Source organism: Camelus dromedarius, chromosome 5 (assembly GCF_036321535.1).
Source record: "Camelus dromedarius isolate mCamDro1 chromosome 5, mCamDro1.pat, whole genome shotgun sequence".
Taxonomy (NCBI): Eukaryota; Metazoa; Chordata; class Mammalia; order Artiodactyla; family Camelidae; genus Camelus; species Camelus dromedarius.
This window is the reverse complement of record NC_087440.1, coordinates 20,215,454-20,233,009: the sequence shown is the minus strand read 5'-3', so window position 1 is coordinate 20,233,009 and position 17,556 is coordinate 20,215,454. Positions and strand designations below refer to the sequence as shown.

The following is a 17,556-nucleotide window of genomic DNA, read 5'->3' as shown; positions in this document are numbered from 1 at the left end:
GACACACAAACAATTAGTTTTAATTTTTTAGCTATGTTTGTAAAAGAATTCATTTTCAGTACATGGGTGACACCCAAGCCCTTTCCCATTATATCCAGTTGTATCACAAGTTCCTTTAGCTCTGTTACTAAAAGTTCTCATTGTCTTAGGAAGGCTACCAGGCTAAATCCTAATATCCTGATGGTATATTGTCCTGGAAATGATGTCATTTCTCAGGATTTGAAAAATTACTTGGCTGAACTAAAGGTGAAAAAGCCAGGCCTCTACTACTTTTTCCTAGTCTCCTGGGCACAGCTGTGGAGCCTGGGCACTGTACCCACACCCTTACATTTTAAATATGGCAATAATGAAAAGCAAACTTTAAGAACCTAGAGCAGCTCTCCTACTTGCCACCATGGACTCAGCAATGAGATGAGCAGACAGTTGCACTCTATTTCTTAGTAGCTGCTTTGTTCCTTCATATCACACTGAGCCAGAGGGGTAAAGAGCCCTTTGACAGCTTCAGCTGCCTCTGTTCTTTTCCTCAAACTCCAGGATGAGACCTTTAATGTGGGACAATTTCTGATGCAGGTACTCACAGCGACGCTTTTCTTCCCTGTAACCTGGGCACCGCTGCAGAGAAAAAGCATCCATTTCAACAACAACAAAATTAATTCTGCCTTCTTGCTACCATTCCCAGGCCTTGTCTTACCTTCCTGAACTTTTTATATTCCTGGACTATCTTTTCTTCCAGCACCTGAAACAAAACATACTAGCATCAAGTTCAACCTTGAGAAAAAAGCTCCAGTTCTCTTACAGAGGGAAGTAACTTCCTTTATTCTACCAAATTATACAGACTAATTTCCTCTTAAAACAAGCTTGCTTGTCACTTTCTTTGGTCACTGAACAAACAGGCTTATGGGCAGTTAGCAGGGAGTTTATGGCTAGGAGAGCTGGAAAACCAGCCTGGGTCCAATCCTTACCTTGTGTTCAGGAGTTCCTCGCTGAACTCTCTTGATCTCTGCTCCCAGCTCTATGAACCTTTGGCTGGCAGCCCCAATACGAGCATGCAGGATGCGGTATTCAGCATAATCTGTCTCAAAGTCCTGCTCATAAGCATGTTGCTGCTCTGCACTGTGGATGGCTCTGTATTGCCTGCCAGGAGCAGAGAGCTGTCACTTTCAATATCATTGCCCCCAAAGCTTCCAGCTCCCAGGAAGGTTATCTTAATATCTCATATGCATAAGACTTGATAAAATTGGAAATGCCAGGGGACTCACAGGAGGTAATCTGGTACTTCTTCAGGGCTTGGGGATTCAGAGTCTAGGAAGGAAGCAAGACACAAGGAGATAGTAGGCCTTTTCCCTATGGTGGCAGTTTCACCCTCCCCTTATTAACTCACCTGCTTGAACTGAGGGACTATGTGCCAGCCTGGGGCCCATGTCTTCATCTTTATCTTCTTGCTCCCAATCTTCTCCCTCCTGAAGGTTTTGACTTGGTGTTGGAGACAGAGTTCTGAGCCTCTTTTCTTTTAGTTCCACAGTGGCTACAGGTGCTGGACGTTTCTGTTGGAAAATATCTGTTACATAAACAGTAAGCCAGAAGCCTTATGTTCTGCCCTTTTCTTGAAAATTACTTCCTATAATGAGCTCTGGAAGCATGAAGATGAAGGCTGTCAATTTTTAAATTTTAGCTTCATTGGACACAACTCTCTTTGAAAAACCCTTGCTGTTACCACCTACCTTATCCAGATGTTTCCGGCTAGCAGAGGAAGGCAGTGCCAGATTAGGCTCTCTGTTTGGAAGATGGGTCTGGTTCCTAGGATATTTGAAAAGGGATTAGGGGAGATGAAGCCCAGGGTAGGAGGTAGGGCCAAATCTCTTACTACCGTATTCAGGGTGGAGATTAGAGAGGAAGACAATACCAGGGCTTCCCAGGTTAGTCCTACCCTGCCCCAAGTACCTTCCTTCCCACTGTGCCATGTGTTCCCTCGAGGAGCCTGGGAGTGACTGTCCTTGGCTGCTTGCCAGTGGATCTGGCACCTGGCAGGGAAAGTGGCAGGGGCACTTGGCTCTTTGAGCTTCAGGTTTTGCCCCACCTTATCCCAACTCCCTGCAATTTCTGGCCTCACCTCTCCTAGTGCCATGTGTGGCTGTGAAACTGCGTCTCCTTCAGAGTCGTCTCCCATGTTCTGCCAGTTATGATCTCTGGCATCTTCAGTTAAGTTGGGTCCCTGAACTGAAGATGGGGCTGGGATAGAATCCAGGGCTGCCCAAATGGTGAGGCGTTCCCTGAGTGGGCCCAGGCAGTGGAGGCGGTTAGGCCCAGATCTGGAAAGAAGTGATGAAAAAAACCCAGGAGGATAGAGAACTTTTAAGTACCTCTGGACATTCCCTTCCCGTACCTTCCACAGTCTCTTACCTGCTACCTGTTCTCCCTTACCTGCCTAAGCGCTGGCACACAAGGTCCAAGCCACCACCAGGGCCTTCCTGCCCACACTGAGACACTATGAAGGAGAAGAGGCAGGACCAGCCAGGGCCTGGGAGCCTCAGATACTGTGGGCAAAAGGAGATGGTGAGCCCCATGAAGTCAGTTCCTCCCCCTCCTGTCAATGCTATTCCTCCCTGAGCCAGCTTAAGACTGAAGATGGGTCCCACGGGGCTCGTTAGCACACCAGGTGCAGCTGGGCCGGAGTTCCCCAGGAGGTTGAGACGGCACCATCTCTGCAACCGCAGCCACTTGGGACCACAACCCCAGCAGCCCCCTCTCCCAATTTAGGGTTCAGTTCTCGGAACTTCCTCAGACTGGGACTACTTTCAGCCCTGATGGCGACTTTCCTGTCTGTTCTCCCCGCATGCCACCTCCCCACACCCCAGACCCGCACTTACCCCTCGGTTGCCTTGGAAAGCAATCACTGGGCGAACCTGCCGGGAGAGCACAGAGGCGAGCTAAGCGTTGGTGAAGCGTTGTCCCCAGAATCCAGCGTTGGGTGCCGGCGGGGAGTAGAGGGTGTTCGGGGAAGACCTGCCTCAGGCTTCACTTGGAGAGGTGGGGAGGCTGGAGCATAAGGGTGCTGCTCCCCATTCCCAGGTCCCTTCGCCAGGGTCGTCGGCTGAGGCCCGAGATCCCGAGGGGCAGGGGCTAGAGAGGATGGGGCCCGGAGCCGGTCACACCTGTTGCCGCTGACACTCCTGCAGCGCCCGCAGCGCCCCGTCGTTGAGTCTGAGAAGCAGCAGGCTTGTCCGGGCAGCGGGGGTGAAGCAGAGCCGGAGCTTCCCACTCAGAAGCTCCTGGGGTCCCTCCATGGCTGCGAGGTCCAGAGCAAGTAAAACGGGAGCCACAGACGAGGGCCACCACCACCCCCTCCGTTGTGCAGGACTAGGCTGTCACACCCCGTAGCCCAGGTCGGCCCCACCCTCCTTCAGGGCCCCACCCCCGGCCCCACCCACAGCCAGCGCCACTCCAGCGATTTCCCAGCCGCGTGGGCGGTGCTTCGCTCTCTCGCACTTAGCGCGCACCTCACGGGTTTCTTCTTAGATTGGTGTGCATCTCATTGGGCTTTCGGAAGGGGATCTCCCAGTTACTGGGAGAAAGTCTGCGGCCAGCTTCAGACCCCTCACCAGAGTCCCCAGCCGCTGCCTCTTGTTATCCAGCTAACCTGCATTTGGAGTTGCCGTATCTCACTGAAGCTGAACCTGCTTTAGACGCAGAGCGGGCGGGACGCAGGGCCTGGTTGCTGGGCGGGCTCAGCGGATAGCGCCAAGACCCCCCAGGGACCGGAGGACGGCTGACTCGAAGGGGGATTTCTGACGCCAGCTCCAGGCGCAGCGCTTCAGCTCTTTCCGAACGCCCTCAGTACTGCTGCGGACCTGAAGCCGGTTTCTAACTAGGGATGTAGAGAAAACCGGGCCCCGTGGGTGTCGTGGCAGTGGTGAAGTTTGGCTGTCGGAAGCTGGAGCGCCCCCCATCGGTGGGCAGGGATGGGGGCGTGGTTGATGGCAGGAGAGTTGCTGAGCAGAGAGAGAGAACTAAGTTCCAGGTTTCCCCTCCTGGCCTATACACGTGAGATTGTTGTGAAAGGGAGCCGGCTCTCTCACTCCCTCAGGAGGACCAAGAGATGCCACGAAGTTGCCAGATGTTCTGGAGGTCCAGATCCTGGTGTAGTGAGACCCCGGGACTAATCTCATGTCGACCCTTCGTGTCTCCACTTGTCCCTATTTGGGTATGTTTCCCAAGAACCCTGGTGTTCTCTTTCCTAGCCTGGATACCTCTGCTGACCTCATAGATCGGCATAATAAGGGTGACCTTAATGCCCTTCACCCCAAATCAAGTTATTTATACGTTTGTCAAAACTCATCAAACACTTAAAATGTATATATTTTAATGTGTGTAAATTATGCCTCAATAAAGTTGATTTTTTAAGTTGTTTTTTAGGTTTTTTTTCTTCAATAAAGTTGATTTTTAAATCAGTGCAACTAACCTCCAACTCCAACAACAAAAACATGTACCTATCCATCTCCTCAGGCTGTCTGTTTCTCTGGGTGATCATTTCCTAATTTGATAAACAGTTGTGGCAATGGGTAAAGCTGGTCTCCTAGGGTCCTTTTTCTTCTCAGATGACATCTATGGACTTTTGTTAGATTTTCCTGGATTTAAACTCAAAGGAGAGACTAGAATGGTGAAAATTTCTGGAGGGGCAGGAAGGAATAGTGCTGAAAGAGGCAACTAGGGAGGATATTTGGAGAAGAGAGAAGAGAGGTAGGGTTCTAACATTTGTTGTGTATCCACTGTGTGTCAGGATCTCTGTATGTTACATGATCCCTACAATAACTTTTTAGAATAGGTATTATTGTCTGCATTTTTCATTCATTTAGCAAATATTTATTGAGCACTTACTCTGTGTCTGAAACTACTAGATCCTTGGAATATACCAATGAACAGATTCTTGTTTTGAGAGAGCTTCCATTCTAGAGGGAAAGGAGACACTAGAAAAGCACCTATGAAATAAACATAAGATAGATAAATAAATAAATAAATAAATAAATAAAAAAAATAGAAAACTAAAAAAAAAAGAAAGAAAGAAACATAAGAAAAGAAATACACTGTATGTTCAAAAGTGATAAATGCTATAGCAAAAAGAGAAAAAAAGCTAAGTAAGGGGGTTTGGATGTGAAGGAGGAGGAAGCAGAGGAGTGTGGAGAGGACTGACTAAGTAAGTTGAGTAAGTTAAGTAAGTTAGTTAGAGGAGGCCTTTTGGAGAAGATGAAATTTGAGCTATGCCCTAAAGGAAGTGAGGAAATGTCTTCCAGGCAGAGGGAATAACTAGTCAGTGCAAACTTTCTAAGTCAGAAGTGTGCCTGGAGTGTTTGAGAAGAAGGTGAGGCCAGTGTAACTGGAGCAAAGTAAGTGAGGGGGAGAGTAGTGAGAGATGAAGTCAGGAAGGTAAGAGGCAGGGGTGGAGCAGGTCATGGAAGCCCTTGTGGGCCATTTTAAGGACTTTGGCTTTTACTTAGAGTGAAATGGGGAGTCACTGCAGAGTTTTGAGCAGAGAGGTAACATGAAGTCATTTCTATTTTAAAAGGATCACTCTGGTTGCTGTTAAGAATAGATCGCAGGAGACAAGGATAAAAGCAGTATGACCTGTTAGGAGGCTATTGCAGTAATTCAAGCTAGAGATGGTGGTGACTTGCACGAGGGGGTAGCAAAGGAGGTGGGAGAAGGGATTTGGTTCTGGACATATTGAGAGTAGAGCTGACAGGATTCCCTGATAGATTGAATACAGTATCTGAGAGAGAAATGGCATCAAGAATGACTCTAGGATTTTTGGCCAGAACAACTAGAAGGATGAAATTGTCATCAGCTGAGGTAGGGAACACTGCTGGTGGAATAGGGTCAGTTCTGAACATTTTCAGTCGTCTGTCAGAATCCACATGTAGAGCATGCAGTTGTATATACAAGTTTGGAGATGGTGAAGGATGTCTGAGCTAAAGATGTGAACTTGGCAGTACTTAACATATAGGTGGTATTTAAAGCCACGAGACCGGACAAGCTCACCCAGGAAGATGGACAAAAGCCAAAAGGATTGTACCCAGGGGCACTCCAATCTCTAGAAATAAGTCAGGGGAAAGAAAAGCAAAGCCAACTGAAAGGCCATGTCCAGTGAGGAAGGAGGAAGAGAGTGTGATGTCCTAAAAGCCAAGTGAAAAAAATGTTTCAAGGAGAAGAGACTGATCAACTGTGTCAAATACCATCAACAGACAAGTAAAATGAAGATTAAGAATTGACTATTGGATCTAGAGATTATCATACTAAGTGAAATAAGTCAAAGACAAATATCACATGATATCACATACATGTGGAACCTTAAAAAAATGACACAAATGAACTTATTGACAAAACAGAAAAGAGACTCACAGACATAGAAAACAAATTTATGGTTACCAAAGTGAAAGGGGGGAGGGGGAAGAATAAACGAGGTGTTTGCGATTAGCAGACACAAATTACTATGTACAAATAGATATATTTATCTATATATATTATATATTTCTATATATATGTACACCAGGTCCTACTGTATAGCACAGGGAACTATATTCAACAGCTTGTAATAACCTACAATGAAAAAGAATATGTAAAGGTATAACTGAATCACTATGCTATACACCAGAAACTAACACAACATGCTAAATCAATTATACTTCAATTTAAAAAAAAAAAGAATTGAACATTGGGAAGAAAATGTCCTAAAATTGACAGTGGTAATGGTTGTGCATATCTGTGGATTATATCAAGAGCTATTAAATTGTACATTACACTTCAAATGGGTGAATTATATGGTGTATGAATTATATTTCAATAAAACTGTTATAAAAGAAAAAGGAAAAAATTGACCACTGGGTTTGTCAATGTGGATTAATTGGTAATCTGAACAAGAGCAGTTCTGGTGAAATGGTGAGGGGAAAGCCTGACTGGAGGAGCTTTAAAGAGAATGGTATAAAAGGCATTTACAGGGGTATAAGAAACATGAGTTTTGCCAGATACAGGGCAAAGAAACAGGGAGTTAATTGCTGGGGGAAATCGGATCAAGAGAAGCTTTTACGGTAAAAGAAAGAGCATATTTGTATGCTGTTGGGAATTATCTGGGGACTATCTCCCAAATTTGAATGATGTAGGAAGGAAAGAGCAGAGGATTGCTAGAGTGATGTTCTCGAGTAGGTTAGAGGAAGTGGGATCTACTCAGGAGTGGCTTTCCACAGAAGCACAGGCAGTTAATCTATGGAAAAAGGCAACACAGGTGCAAAAGGTAGATGTCTATGGAAGTTCTCTTCTGATTCTTCAATTTTCTCAGTAAAGTAGGAAGCAACTGAGAAAGAGGATGAGGGAGGAGTAATAGAGGTAGAGGGGTAAAAATGATGTGAAATAACTGCCTGGAAGTGTAAAGGAGTTAGTAATGTGTCCAACACTAAGGACTGGTGAGAAAACAAAAGTTTAGAGGAGCTTATCCAAGGTCACAAAGCGGAGGTTCTAAAATTGTGTCTGAAGAAGTCAGGGATTCTGCGAACTTGGAAGGTAAAAAATTATACCTTTATTTTCACTAACCTCTAACAGAAATTTAACATCTTCAAATTATGAATGTAGGCAGCAAACCCACTGGTACTAGCAGCACCTGTGATGTTCTCGCCAATAGAAATAAGGAGTATTTTCATTTCACATTACAATTGTTGGAGAGACATCTAAACATCATTTGAATTCATTACTACTTTATAAATACGATTTTTATTAGACTTGCCTCTTGGTGTTTTTATTTAATGCATGGATAAAAATGCACTGTTACTATACCACATTTTTATATTTTGATACTGATATATGAACATATTTATATCCTTATGATCCCATGTAATCTTAATTTTTTTATTTTAACTGTGGTAAAATACACAGAACAAAATTTGCCATCTTCACCATTTAAAAATGTACAGGTCAGTAGCGTTAAGTACATTTACATTGTTTTGCAACCAATCTCCAGAACTTTTTCCATCTTGCAAAACAAACTCTACCTATTAAACAACTCCCTGTTTTCCCTCCTCCCAGTCTCTGCCAACCACTTCTGTTGTTTCCTTTCTGTTTCTAAGAATTTGACTATTCTAGATACCTCACAAGTGCTATCATAATATTTGTCTTTTTGTGACTGACTTATTTCACTCAGCGTAATGTTTTCAAGGTTTATCCATGTTGTAGAATGTGTCAGGATTTCCTTCCTTTTCAAGGTTGAATAAGATTCCATTGTATGTATATCCCACATTTTCCTTGTCCTTTAATCTGGCAATAGACACTTGGGGTTGCTTCTACCTTTTGGCTATTGTGAATAATGCTGCTATGAACATGGGTATACAAATACCATGGGTGTATTTTTAAAATGTATTTTATTTTTATTTACTGATTTTGGGCATCCAAAATCTTAATTTTTTAATTGAAGTATAGTTGATTTACAATACTGTGGTGTACAGCAAAGTGATTCAGTTATATAGCTATATGTATTTATCTATATTATTTTGGGGGGATTTCCATTATAGTTTATTATAAGACATTGAATATAGTTCCCTGTGCTATACAGTAAAATCTTGTTGTTTATCTATCTTATATATGGTAGTGTGTACCTGTTAATCCCATACTCCCAATTTAGCCCTCCCGTCCTTCCCCTTTGGTAACCATAAGAAATAAAAGATATCCAAATCAGAAGGGAAGAGGCAAAACTGTCATTACATGCAGATGACATGATACTCTATATAGAAAATCCTAAAGATTTTACACAAAAACTATTAGAACTAATAAATGAATTCAGTAAGGTAGCAGGGTACAAGATTAACATACAGAAATCTGTTGCATTTCTTTACGCTAATAATGAAATATCAGAAAGAGAAAGTAAAAAACAAACAAACAAAAAAAACCAGTCCCCCTGGGGGTGGGAGCAGGGGTGGAGTTGGGGGAGAGGTGGGAGTGGGAGGAGGGCAGGGCAGAGGTGAGGGTGGGGGTGGGGCAGGGGTGAAGGGGTACATTTCTGACAGCTCCTAAGAGATCCGTACCTAGACTCCTCCTCAGCCTCCTCTACCCTCCTAGACTATTGTATTCATTACCATGGTTGGGTTTTTAACTTAGTACTTATTTGTTTTCATGGAAGTTATGTACCTATAAATTCCTTACAAGGCATAATGAAAAATATTTATCCCTATCCCATTCTGCTTTCTACGGCTCAAAGGAGATTACAGCTCTTTTAGCTGTTTCTTCTGGCATTTACTGTTTTTTCTAAGTATCATGCCATTTCTGGCTTTTTAAGTTTCAGATATTAGCCATTGGCTTCTGTTTTTAAAATGAGAACTTAACTCTCTCATCTTCTCCACATATAAGCATGTACTTTCTCTCTTCATCCTCCTAATGTAATATTACTTTTGTTATCAATACCATATTTAATGTTTACATTTTATGAGTTTGTAAATGTTATTTATAAGCTATGATACTTTGTGTGCTGTTTACATTTTCTTTTTTGTATGTTTCCCCTTGATAATAATTACCTCTTTTTTGGTTTGTGTATTTAGTTTGCGTATGTACTTATTATCAGTTAATTCTAGATATTCTCTTCTAGAAGTGGAAATTTCTTCTTCATATATTCAATCAGATAATTTATCATTTTCGCAAGTCTTCATTTTTTTTCTTAGACCTTTTCATTCTCCTGTTCCAGTCTGAAATAGTTTCTCTCTAAACCTGCTACAAAGTTATCATCCTGGGATCTCCCTTCACAGTTGCTTGGAAATTTTCTTCACTTTTCTCCTATGTTGGATACCATTTTTCCTGTATTCTATGAGTTTTTCTTTTGATTTACCCCCTTATTTTGGTGGACTACCTCCCTAATAGCTTCCTGACAAGGGTGCATGGTAGATAAGTCTTTTGAGACTTTGTGTAACTTTATTATATTCTCATACTTAATTGATGGTTTGGCTGGGTGAAAAAAATCTAGGTGTTAAATTATTTTTCTTCAGATATTGATTACATCACTCCATTGTTTTTTGGATTCCAGTGTTGCTGCTGACAAGTCTGAAGTTCCTGATTCTTTGTTCTTTGTATGTGACCTGTTATGTGTCTCAGAAGCCTTTAGAATCTTCTCTTTGACTCCAGTGTTCTGACACGTGGTGGTGTAGATACTTTCTTATTCTTTGTGCTGGGCACTGAGTGGGGCCCCTCCATTTTCGTTTTCCTTCCTCTGATTTCTTTCCTCTCATTCTGAAACTCATATAATACAGATGTTGGCTCTCCTGAACTGATTGTCTAGTTTTCTTATTTTTTTCCTTTCTATCACTATCTGTCCAATTTTCTGAAATATTTCTTCAATTTTTATCTTCCAACAGTTCTATTGATTTTTTCTTTCATCTATCATATTTTTAATTTCCAAGAGCTCTTTATCATTTTCTGAATGTTTGTTTTTAATAGCTCCCTAGTTTTTGTTCAATATCCTCTTCATTTCTGAGGATACTAATTATAGTCTCCCTTCCTTTTTTTTTTTTTTGTTGTTGTTCCTGGAATTGTTTTTGATCCTCTGAGACCTTATTTTCTGTTTCTGCTTTGTTTTGGTTTATTTTTATGTTAAGTGTGTTTCCCCCAATGCTTGCTGATCCTTGGTTATCCACTCATCTCTACAAGGAAGGCACTAAAATCTAACTAGAAGCTTGATATTCATGGAGAGGGCGGGTTGCACTTTTAGCTAATCTTACTAGATCATTTTATTATGTAATCCCCTTCAATTTATCTAATTATTCAAGCTTTTCCCCACCTCAGGGTCTTAGAATATGCTATTTCTGTAGTTTGTTTATTATTAAAATGTATTTGGCTGAAGTAACAGAAATCTGACTCAAGGCAGCTTACACAAAAACAAATATGGTAGTTCTCATAGCAGAAAGCTCAGAAAGAGAATAAATGTTACAGTATCCAGTAGCCCAAGCATTATCAAAGACCAAGTTTCCTTATTCTGCCACTCACTTTGCTTCAACCTAAGGTTTGTACTTCAAACTCATAGAAGCCAAAAGCAGCAGGGGCTATGTGTGTCTTTTTTTGTTGTTGTTGTTCTGTTTTTTTGTATGTGCGTCTTTATTCAAGTCAGTGGGAGAGAGCTCTGTCCCTCTCCTCACAATGGAACAAAAGTCCTTCCCTTTGTTCTGATCAGGCCAATTTGTCACATATTAATTCCTGAAGCTGTAACTGCCACCAGGTGAATACAATTCAATAATTGGTTTAGGTGCTGGTTCCTGAGTCAATCAACACTAAGAGTGATGAGTTTTCTTTGATTGAGCACCCTTGGAATATAGGGAGGAGGTAAAGATTTTCCTAAAACTGTATTGCTCTTCCTTGATAGAGGAGGGATTTTAGAAATGTTTGGAATTCGCCCGCACTGCTGGAACTCTCTTCTACTTCCCCTACAGCTGGCTCCAAGCCTCAGTTCAAATGTCACCATAGAAGTGGATCTCTTCCATTACTCTTCATCCTTGCACTTTTAACACTTAATACAGTTCTTTTTTTTAATATTGTTTAGTTTGGCTACTTGTGAATTGTAAGTCTCCTCCACTAAAGTGTTAACTTCATGAGGTCGGAGACCATGTCTATTTTGCTCACCACTGTATACCAGTGCCTAGAAGGGTCTGGCACTTACTAGATGTAGACTAAATATTTGATGAAGAATATGAATGAACCCAGAAATCAATAGTATCTTCCTCTCTAACTGAATCTCCAAAATATATTTTGAAGCCACACACTTTTGCCAGTTCTGCTACTACCATTTCAGTCCAAGTGGCCATCTTCTGTTCCTTGATGTAATAGACATCTTTTGTTTTATCTGTCTAGCATTTTCCTTTTCTGGGGAACAAACTCCCTTTCTTCGATAAAACTGTTTCTTCCCAATGCTAACCATGTAGTTCTGGTAGGGGCTGTTGTCATTATATCCTGCCCCACAACCACCTCCCCACCACAGGAGTAAGCTCCTGAACCATCAGAGCACTGTCCTGGGATTTTAAAAACTGAAACTAAAGGAAGCAACTCAGACTCTCTCTCTTGGACATGCTGTGAGATTCTAGGCAGGAACCACTGGTGGCCATTTCCTATCATGTTAAGGGATCTGGGTCTGAGAAAATAAAGCAAAGAGACATAGAGGCATCACCCTGACATTGGTTTTAGTTTCCCTTACAGTTAGTCACACCTCAGCCCATCCCCTAGTTTGGTTATGTAAACCAACAAATTCCCCTTTTTGCCCAAATTGGTCTGAACTGCATTTCAATTTTCTGTTACTAAATTAGGCCTGGCATCCTGGATGTCTGTGATAGCCTCTGGACTGGTCTCCCAATTTCCATTTATCTCCTCTAATCCACTTTCCTCCCACAGAGTGATCTCTTCAAAATTCACCTCCTGCTGATGAAGAGCACAGGCTGGATTAGACTCTGAGCCCCACCCGTTATTATCTGAGCTTCCTTGGGCAAGCTCAGACTGTGCCGATGTTTCTAACTCGGTAGAAAGGGGATAATGACACCGGAAAAGGTCATTGTAAGTGTCAAATAAGAAGAGTACACTTAATATATGTAAAAGCACTCATTTAATGTTAGCTAGCAATGGTATTAGCTGTAGTGACTCAGATCATATCACTACCCTACCTACTTCCTGACCTAGTTTCATACCATGCTCACTAGGCACAAGTGACTTGCCTATCATCTATCCACTAACCTTGCGGCTGTTGATGGGATGACCTGAGGGAGCAGGGCCTTAGGGCCTTCACACATGCTGTTTCCTCTTTTTCTTTTTTTCTTTCAGCTGTTTCTTCTCTTGAAAAGTTCCCCCGCACCCCTGTCCTTGGCCTGGCTAACTCTTCATCCTTTTGCCTCAGCTCAAATGTGACTTGTTTCACTTCCTTAATCAAATTTAGGGTCTATCCATATAATCCCTTCACAGAACCAGCTGTACTACGATTTCTTACCGGACAGGTAGATGAATCATTCACAGATAAGTCTTTATTTAGATTACACTATCTGTTTTGATGGGTAGGTGCTTATGCTGTGTGCCCTGTTAAATATTTTGAATACCATCGTTGTGTAAAATCTGTTCATTTCTTTCAAAGCTATTTGCATAATATATATATACACACACATACACACAGAAATACTTATATATGTATTATTTATAGAGAGAGAATTGTTTCTTCTCTACACTATATGTTGCATGAGCATGGTGATATGTATCTTTTGTTCGTCACTGTATACCTAATGACTAATACAATAGTTGGTACACAGTACATAACACAATGAATATTTGTTGAAAGAATAAGTGAACTTTAGGGGATGGGGAGTAAATTTCGATGGTAGAGTGCAAGCTTGATGTACACAAGGTCCTGGGTTTGATCCCCAGTGCCTCTGTTAAGGGGGAAAAAATGAGTGAACTTTTTGGCAACTCCTGGAAAAATAAGACTGGAGGTATGGCAACCAGTCTAGGTTCTGTTAGGATTGGAAATAGACTCTTGAGCACGGTGGGTAGAGTCGGGTGAATTAAGAGGAGACTATTTACAGGATTGGTCACTCTCTCACCCACCTGAGCTGCTGAAGTTAATTAAGAAGTAGCAGGTGTGAAAGAGAACTTGCTTCCTCATCCTGCACTATTTCACTCATCTCTGACTAGCTCAGTTTTCCCCATGGGGCTGGTTCTGTGGTTTCTCTACATACAAGGGGACCCATGGGAACCTGGGGCTAGGAAACCAGATTCTTTTTATGAACTGTGGTCAGTCTGTTGCTGTGGGTCTGCAGATGATGTCCCCGTCCTTCAAGTCAAGTTTCCTCATCTTCTCACTTCATATGTGGGGTTCCTAAACCCTGCCTCACCTCCTCTCTGATTCAGAGCCTTGGGTCCCTGATTTAGTGTGGGAGAGGGAAACACAAGGATGTGAATACCAGGAGGGAGGGACCATTGGGGGGCATTTCAGAGACTGGCTGCTACACAGGGGTTAGAGGAATCTGGAGAAGGAAGAAGTCTCAGGAGTTGAAAAAGGAAGATGGAGGAGACATTAACTAAATACCTCTTATGGGCCAAGACCTTTACACCAAATTATCTGTATTAATCTCTTCCACATACTAGAGGGTAGATATTATTCCCGTTTTTCATATAAAGAAATTGAAGCATGGAGAAAATAAATGTCCAGAATCAAATCCAGTAAGTAGCAGAGGCAGAATTTGTACACTGTTATGTGGGCCACTAATGTTGATCTATTACATTCAGTATGTACCAACTGGTAGGAGACATGCTACTGGTGGTATGAGAAGTAATTTTAATTAGTATATAGACATAGCATTAAATCATACTGAAAATATAAAAATTAAACGCTTTCCAATCTTCTGATTATATAAAGAGAAAGCTTCAGTTTGAAAGACATGCCTTTTTTCATCTCTAACACTTATTAATTTCTCCTAAGAAAGAGAGGGCAGGCCCCAGGTGCGGCACCTTGACAGTGATACTATTTTGGTAGTTTAATAATATTTTCACTTTCATTGTATTTATTTTCATAGTTATAGTTATAAATATAGTTATTTATTTTTAGTTTATAGTTTTGTTTGTGAACAGATGATACTGATTTTAAATTTACTAAAGGAATATTAAGTTTGAGTTATATCCCTCATTTAAGACTGATACAAAATTTTAAAGTAATAAATAGTAGTTCAATTGATACTTGGGTGTGGTAAAAATCATGAGGATGGTACTTAATGCGGTTTATTGCCTGCCCATCAGCTCTGGGTTGAGGAGGAAGCTAGTTTGAAGTTCCAACCTCAACTCGGTTCTGCTATGGGCACTAGCTGGAGAGAATCACAAGTTAAAATTTACAACCAATCCTTTCCTGTGAGATTCCCTAAGCATTTCTCCTTTATCAAGTGAATTCCCCAGGACGAGTGGGGAGTCTTCTACAGATTAGTGAAGCTGGGAATGAGAATGAGTTTAGTGGGAAATCTAAGCTTCCTGCCCTATCCAATTGCCAATTACAAACCAGGTGTGGCTGGTGGAGATAGTACAGTGGGAAAATGCCAGAGGGAGAAATGGATACTATGTGCATTTCTCACCCTTTTAGTCCCTGATCCAACTTCATAGCCTGAGTTTGGGGTCCTCCAGTATTTCCAAGCTACATATTTAAAGCTTATGTGGGATATGAACAGGACCAAAATTTTAGGATATAAACGACGTGGCTGCGAATTTCTATATTGGAGGAGTTTGGGATAGGGGAATAGTGCGGTCAGAAGGGAGTTTCTGGGTTGTGTTTGTACATGATTTTACACGGTACGTGAACTCAAGTGTCCAAATAGGTGGTTGGGTGGGGGGATCCTAAGTAACAAGGCCAAGTTTGAGTTTTGATAACAGAACTGGCTGGACCACTTTGGCCCCCGCAACCCCCGCCCTCTGTTCCCCCAGCGTTCCCTCTGGACAAGTTTGTTAGTGTCCCAAACCGTCCTCGCATGAGGTCATTCTTCTAGGTCACGTGCCCGAGGCCGCGGGAGCGCCACATCGCCAGCCGCGCCCGTCCACCCCCACCCTACCCACGTGACCCGGCCTACTTTCTCCCCGCCCGACCTAAACGACTTGCTCAGGAAGCCCCGCCCCACGCAGGCGCTCGGCCTGCCAACCTCCGCCTCTCAGCCACCCAGGCTCCAGCGTGGCCGGCCGTCCCACGTGTTTCTTCCTGTCCAATGGAAGCGGGCGCCCGGGCGCGAAGGGGCGGGGAGGAAACGACGACTTCGTTACGCTGGGAGAAAGGGGCGGGGCCTGCAACGTCGGATTGAACGAGGGGACGCAACGGAGGCAGGCCGGAGCCGCTGCCGTCGCCATGACCCGTGAGCACTGAAGCCCCCTCCTTTTGCCCTTTTCTCCCTTTCCATCCTAGATACGAGTGCTGAATTTCGGCATTGACCTCCTTTTGGCTTCCCCACTGAGGCCTTTCTCTGGGAGCGCTCTTTAGCGACCCTCACACTCGGAGCCCGGAAATCGACCCATTGCCCACTGCCACTTCTTGAGAATTTCTCCCCACCCTCCCCCGCCACGTCAGGCAAGGGTCCTCCTCGACCTTCGGCGGTGTGGGAAGAAGCCCTGCGTCCCTGTGATAGACCCAGAGCCCCCCTACTCCAGGTCCCTGCCCATCCCCCACAGGCCAGCTCGTGCACACACCCCGCCACTTCACTGTGCCCCCATGTCGCCCCGAAATTCGAAACGCTCTTCTAGCAGACTCCTTGGGACCATCCTCCCACCCTCACCCCCCGGTTTGACCTGCCCCGTGGCAGCTCTCCCCCGCGCCCCGCCCGATCTGCAGCCTAGGCCCGGAAACGGGCCGGTGTCCGCGCCCGGGGAATGAAGTGTCGGAGCTTATTGGTGTTCGGCTGAGGGAAAAGGGTCGCCGGTGCGTGGCCAGAAAGGCCCTCGCGTCTCAGCCTTTTACCTTCTTTCTTTAGGCGGTAACCAGCGCGAGCTCGCCCGCCAGAAGAACATGAAAAAGCAGAGCGACTCGGTTAAGGGAAAGCGCCGAGATGACGGGCTTTCTGCTGCCGCCCGCAAGCAGAGGTAGCCCCAGGGAGGGGAGGGAAGGGGAGGGTGAGGCCTGGGTTAGACCAAGGGTTGTGCCAGGAAAGAGCTACCTCAGGGCTTACATATGGACTAGTCGTGAGGGACAAAGTGCATTGTTTCCTCTAGGGTTTTATTCCTCTAACCCTCTAAATTGTTGGCTCACTGTTACAGGAAGGGACTGGGGCGGGTGCCTGCCCTCGGTCTGATTTCTGAGTGCCCCTTGGGTCTGACCTTAAGGGCAAGGGCAGGGAGCTTCACATTTCAAATGCAGTAGTGGTTATGACAGCCCGGTACTTTTGGCCCTCCTTGCGGTTCATTTGCCCTCCCTTTTCCCAACCTTCTCATTGGTGTTGCTGGGTATGGTACTCAGCACAGCCTTGGGCCTGTGTGGCCAGACTTCTGACCCCTTGGGCAACAGCCAGATAGAGACTGATTGCCTTTTGAGCCCCAGCTCTCTTCCTCTTGTACTCCTAGGGTGGGAATACAGCAGCCACATGCTGAATTTTGTCCCATCCACTTCCATCTTGTCCTTTGTGCCCTTCATCCCCCTGCATCTTGTCCTTTTTGCCCTCTGGTACCTCCCAGTGCCCCATCATCTCTACCCCCAGGGACTCGGAGATCATGCAGCAGAAGCAGAAAAAGGCAAACGAGAAGAAGGAGGAACCCAAGTAGCTTTGTGGCTTCGTGTCCAACCCTCTTGCCCTTCGCCTGTGTGCCTGGAGCCAGTCCTACCACGCTCGCGTTTCTCCTGTAGTGCTCACAGGTCCCAGCACCGATGGCATTCCCTTTGCCCTGAGTCTGCAGCGGGTCCCTTTTGTGCTTCCTTCCCCTCAGGTAGCCTCTCTTCCCCTGGGCCACTCCTGGGGGTGAGGGGGTTACCCTTTCCCAGTGTTTTTTATTCCTGTGGGGCTCACCCCAAAGTATTAAAAGTAGCTTTGTAATTCCTTGAGCGCCTGGTTTGAC

General features: G+C 44.1%; 2 protein-coding genes across 2 annotated transcripts; one reads left to right on the top strand and one right to left on the bottom strand.

Moving 5' to 3' along the window:
* Positions 1-3,369, bottom strand: ELL3 (elongation factor for RNA polymerase II 3). Its single transcript, XM_031453177.2, has 11 exons — positions 3,153-3,369; positions 2,868-2,903; positions 2,422-2,534; positions 2,111-2,309; positions 1,942-2,021; positions 1,722-1,797; positions 1,382-1,544; positions 1,260-1,302; positions 963-1,134; positions 692-736; positions 1-612 (listed from the first exon to the last, which is right to left on the bottom strand). Exons 1-11 carry the CDS (start codon positions 3,282-3,284, stop codon positions 502-504), a joined length of 1,170 nt encoding a protein of 389 aa, XP_031309037.2. The 5' UTR covers positions 3,285-3,369; the 3' UTR covers positions 1-501.
* Positions 3,370-15,740: 12,371 nt separating this feature from the next.
* On the top strand, positions 15,741-17,537 carry SERF2 (small EDRK-rich factor 2). The gene is made up of 3 exons (XM_010994928.3): positions 15,741-15,869; positions 16,482-16,590; positions 17,202-17,537. Exons 1-3 carry the CDS (start codon positions 15,863-15,865, stop codon positions 17,263-17,265), a joined length of 180 nt encoding a protein of 59 aa, XP_010993230.1. The 5' UTR covers positions 15,741-15,862; the 3' UTR covers positions 17,266-17,537.
* Positions 17,538-17,556: the final 19 nt, after the last annotated feature.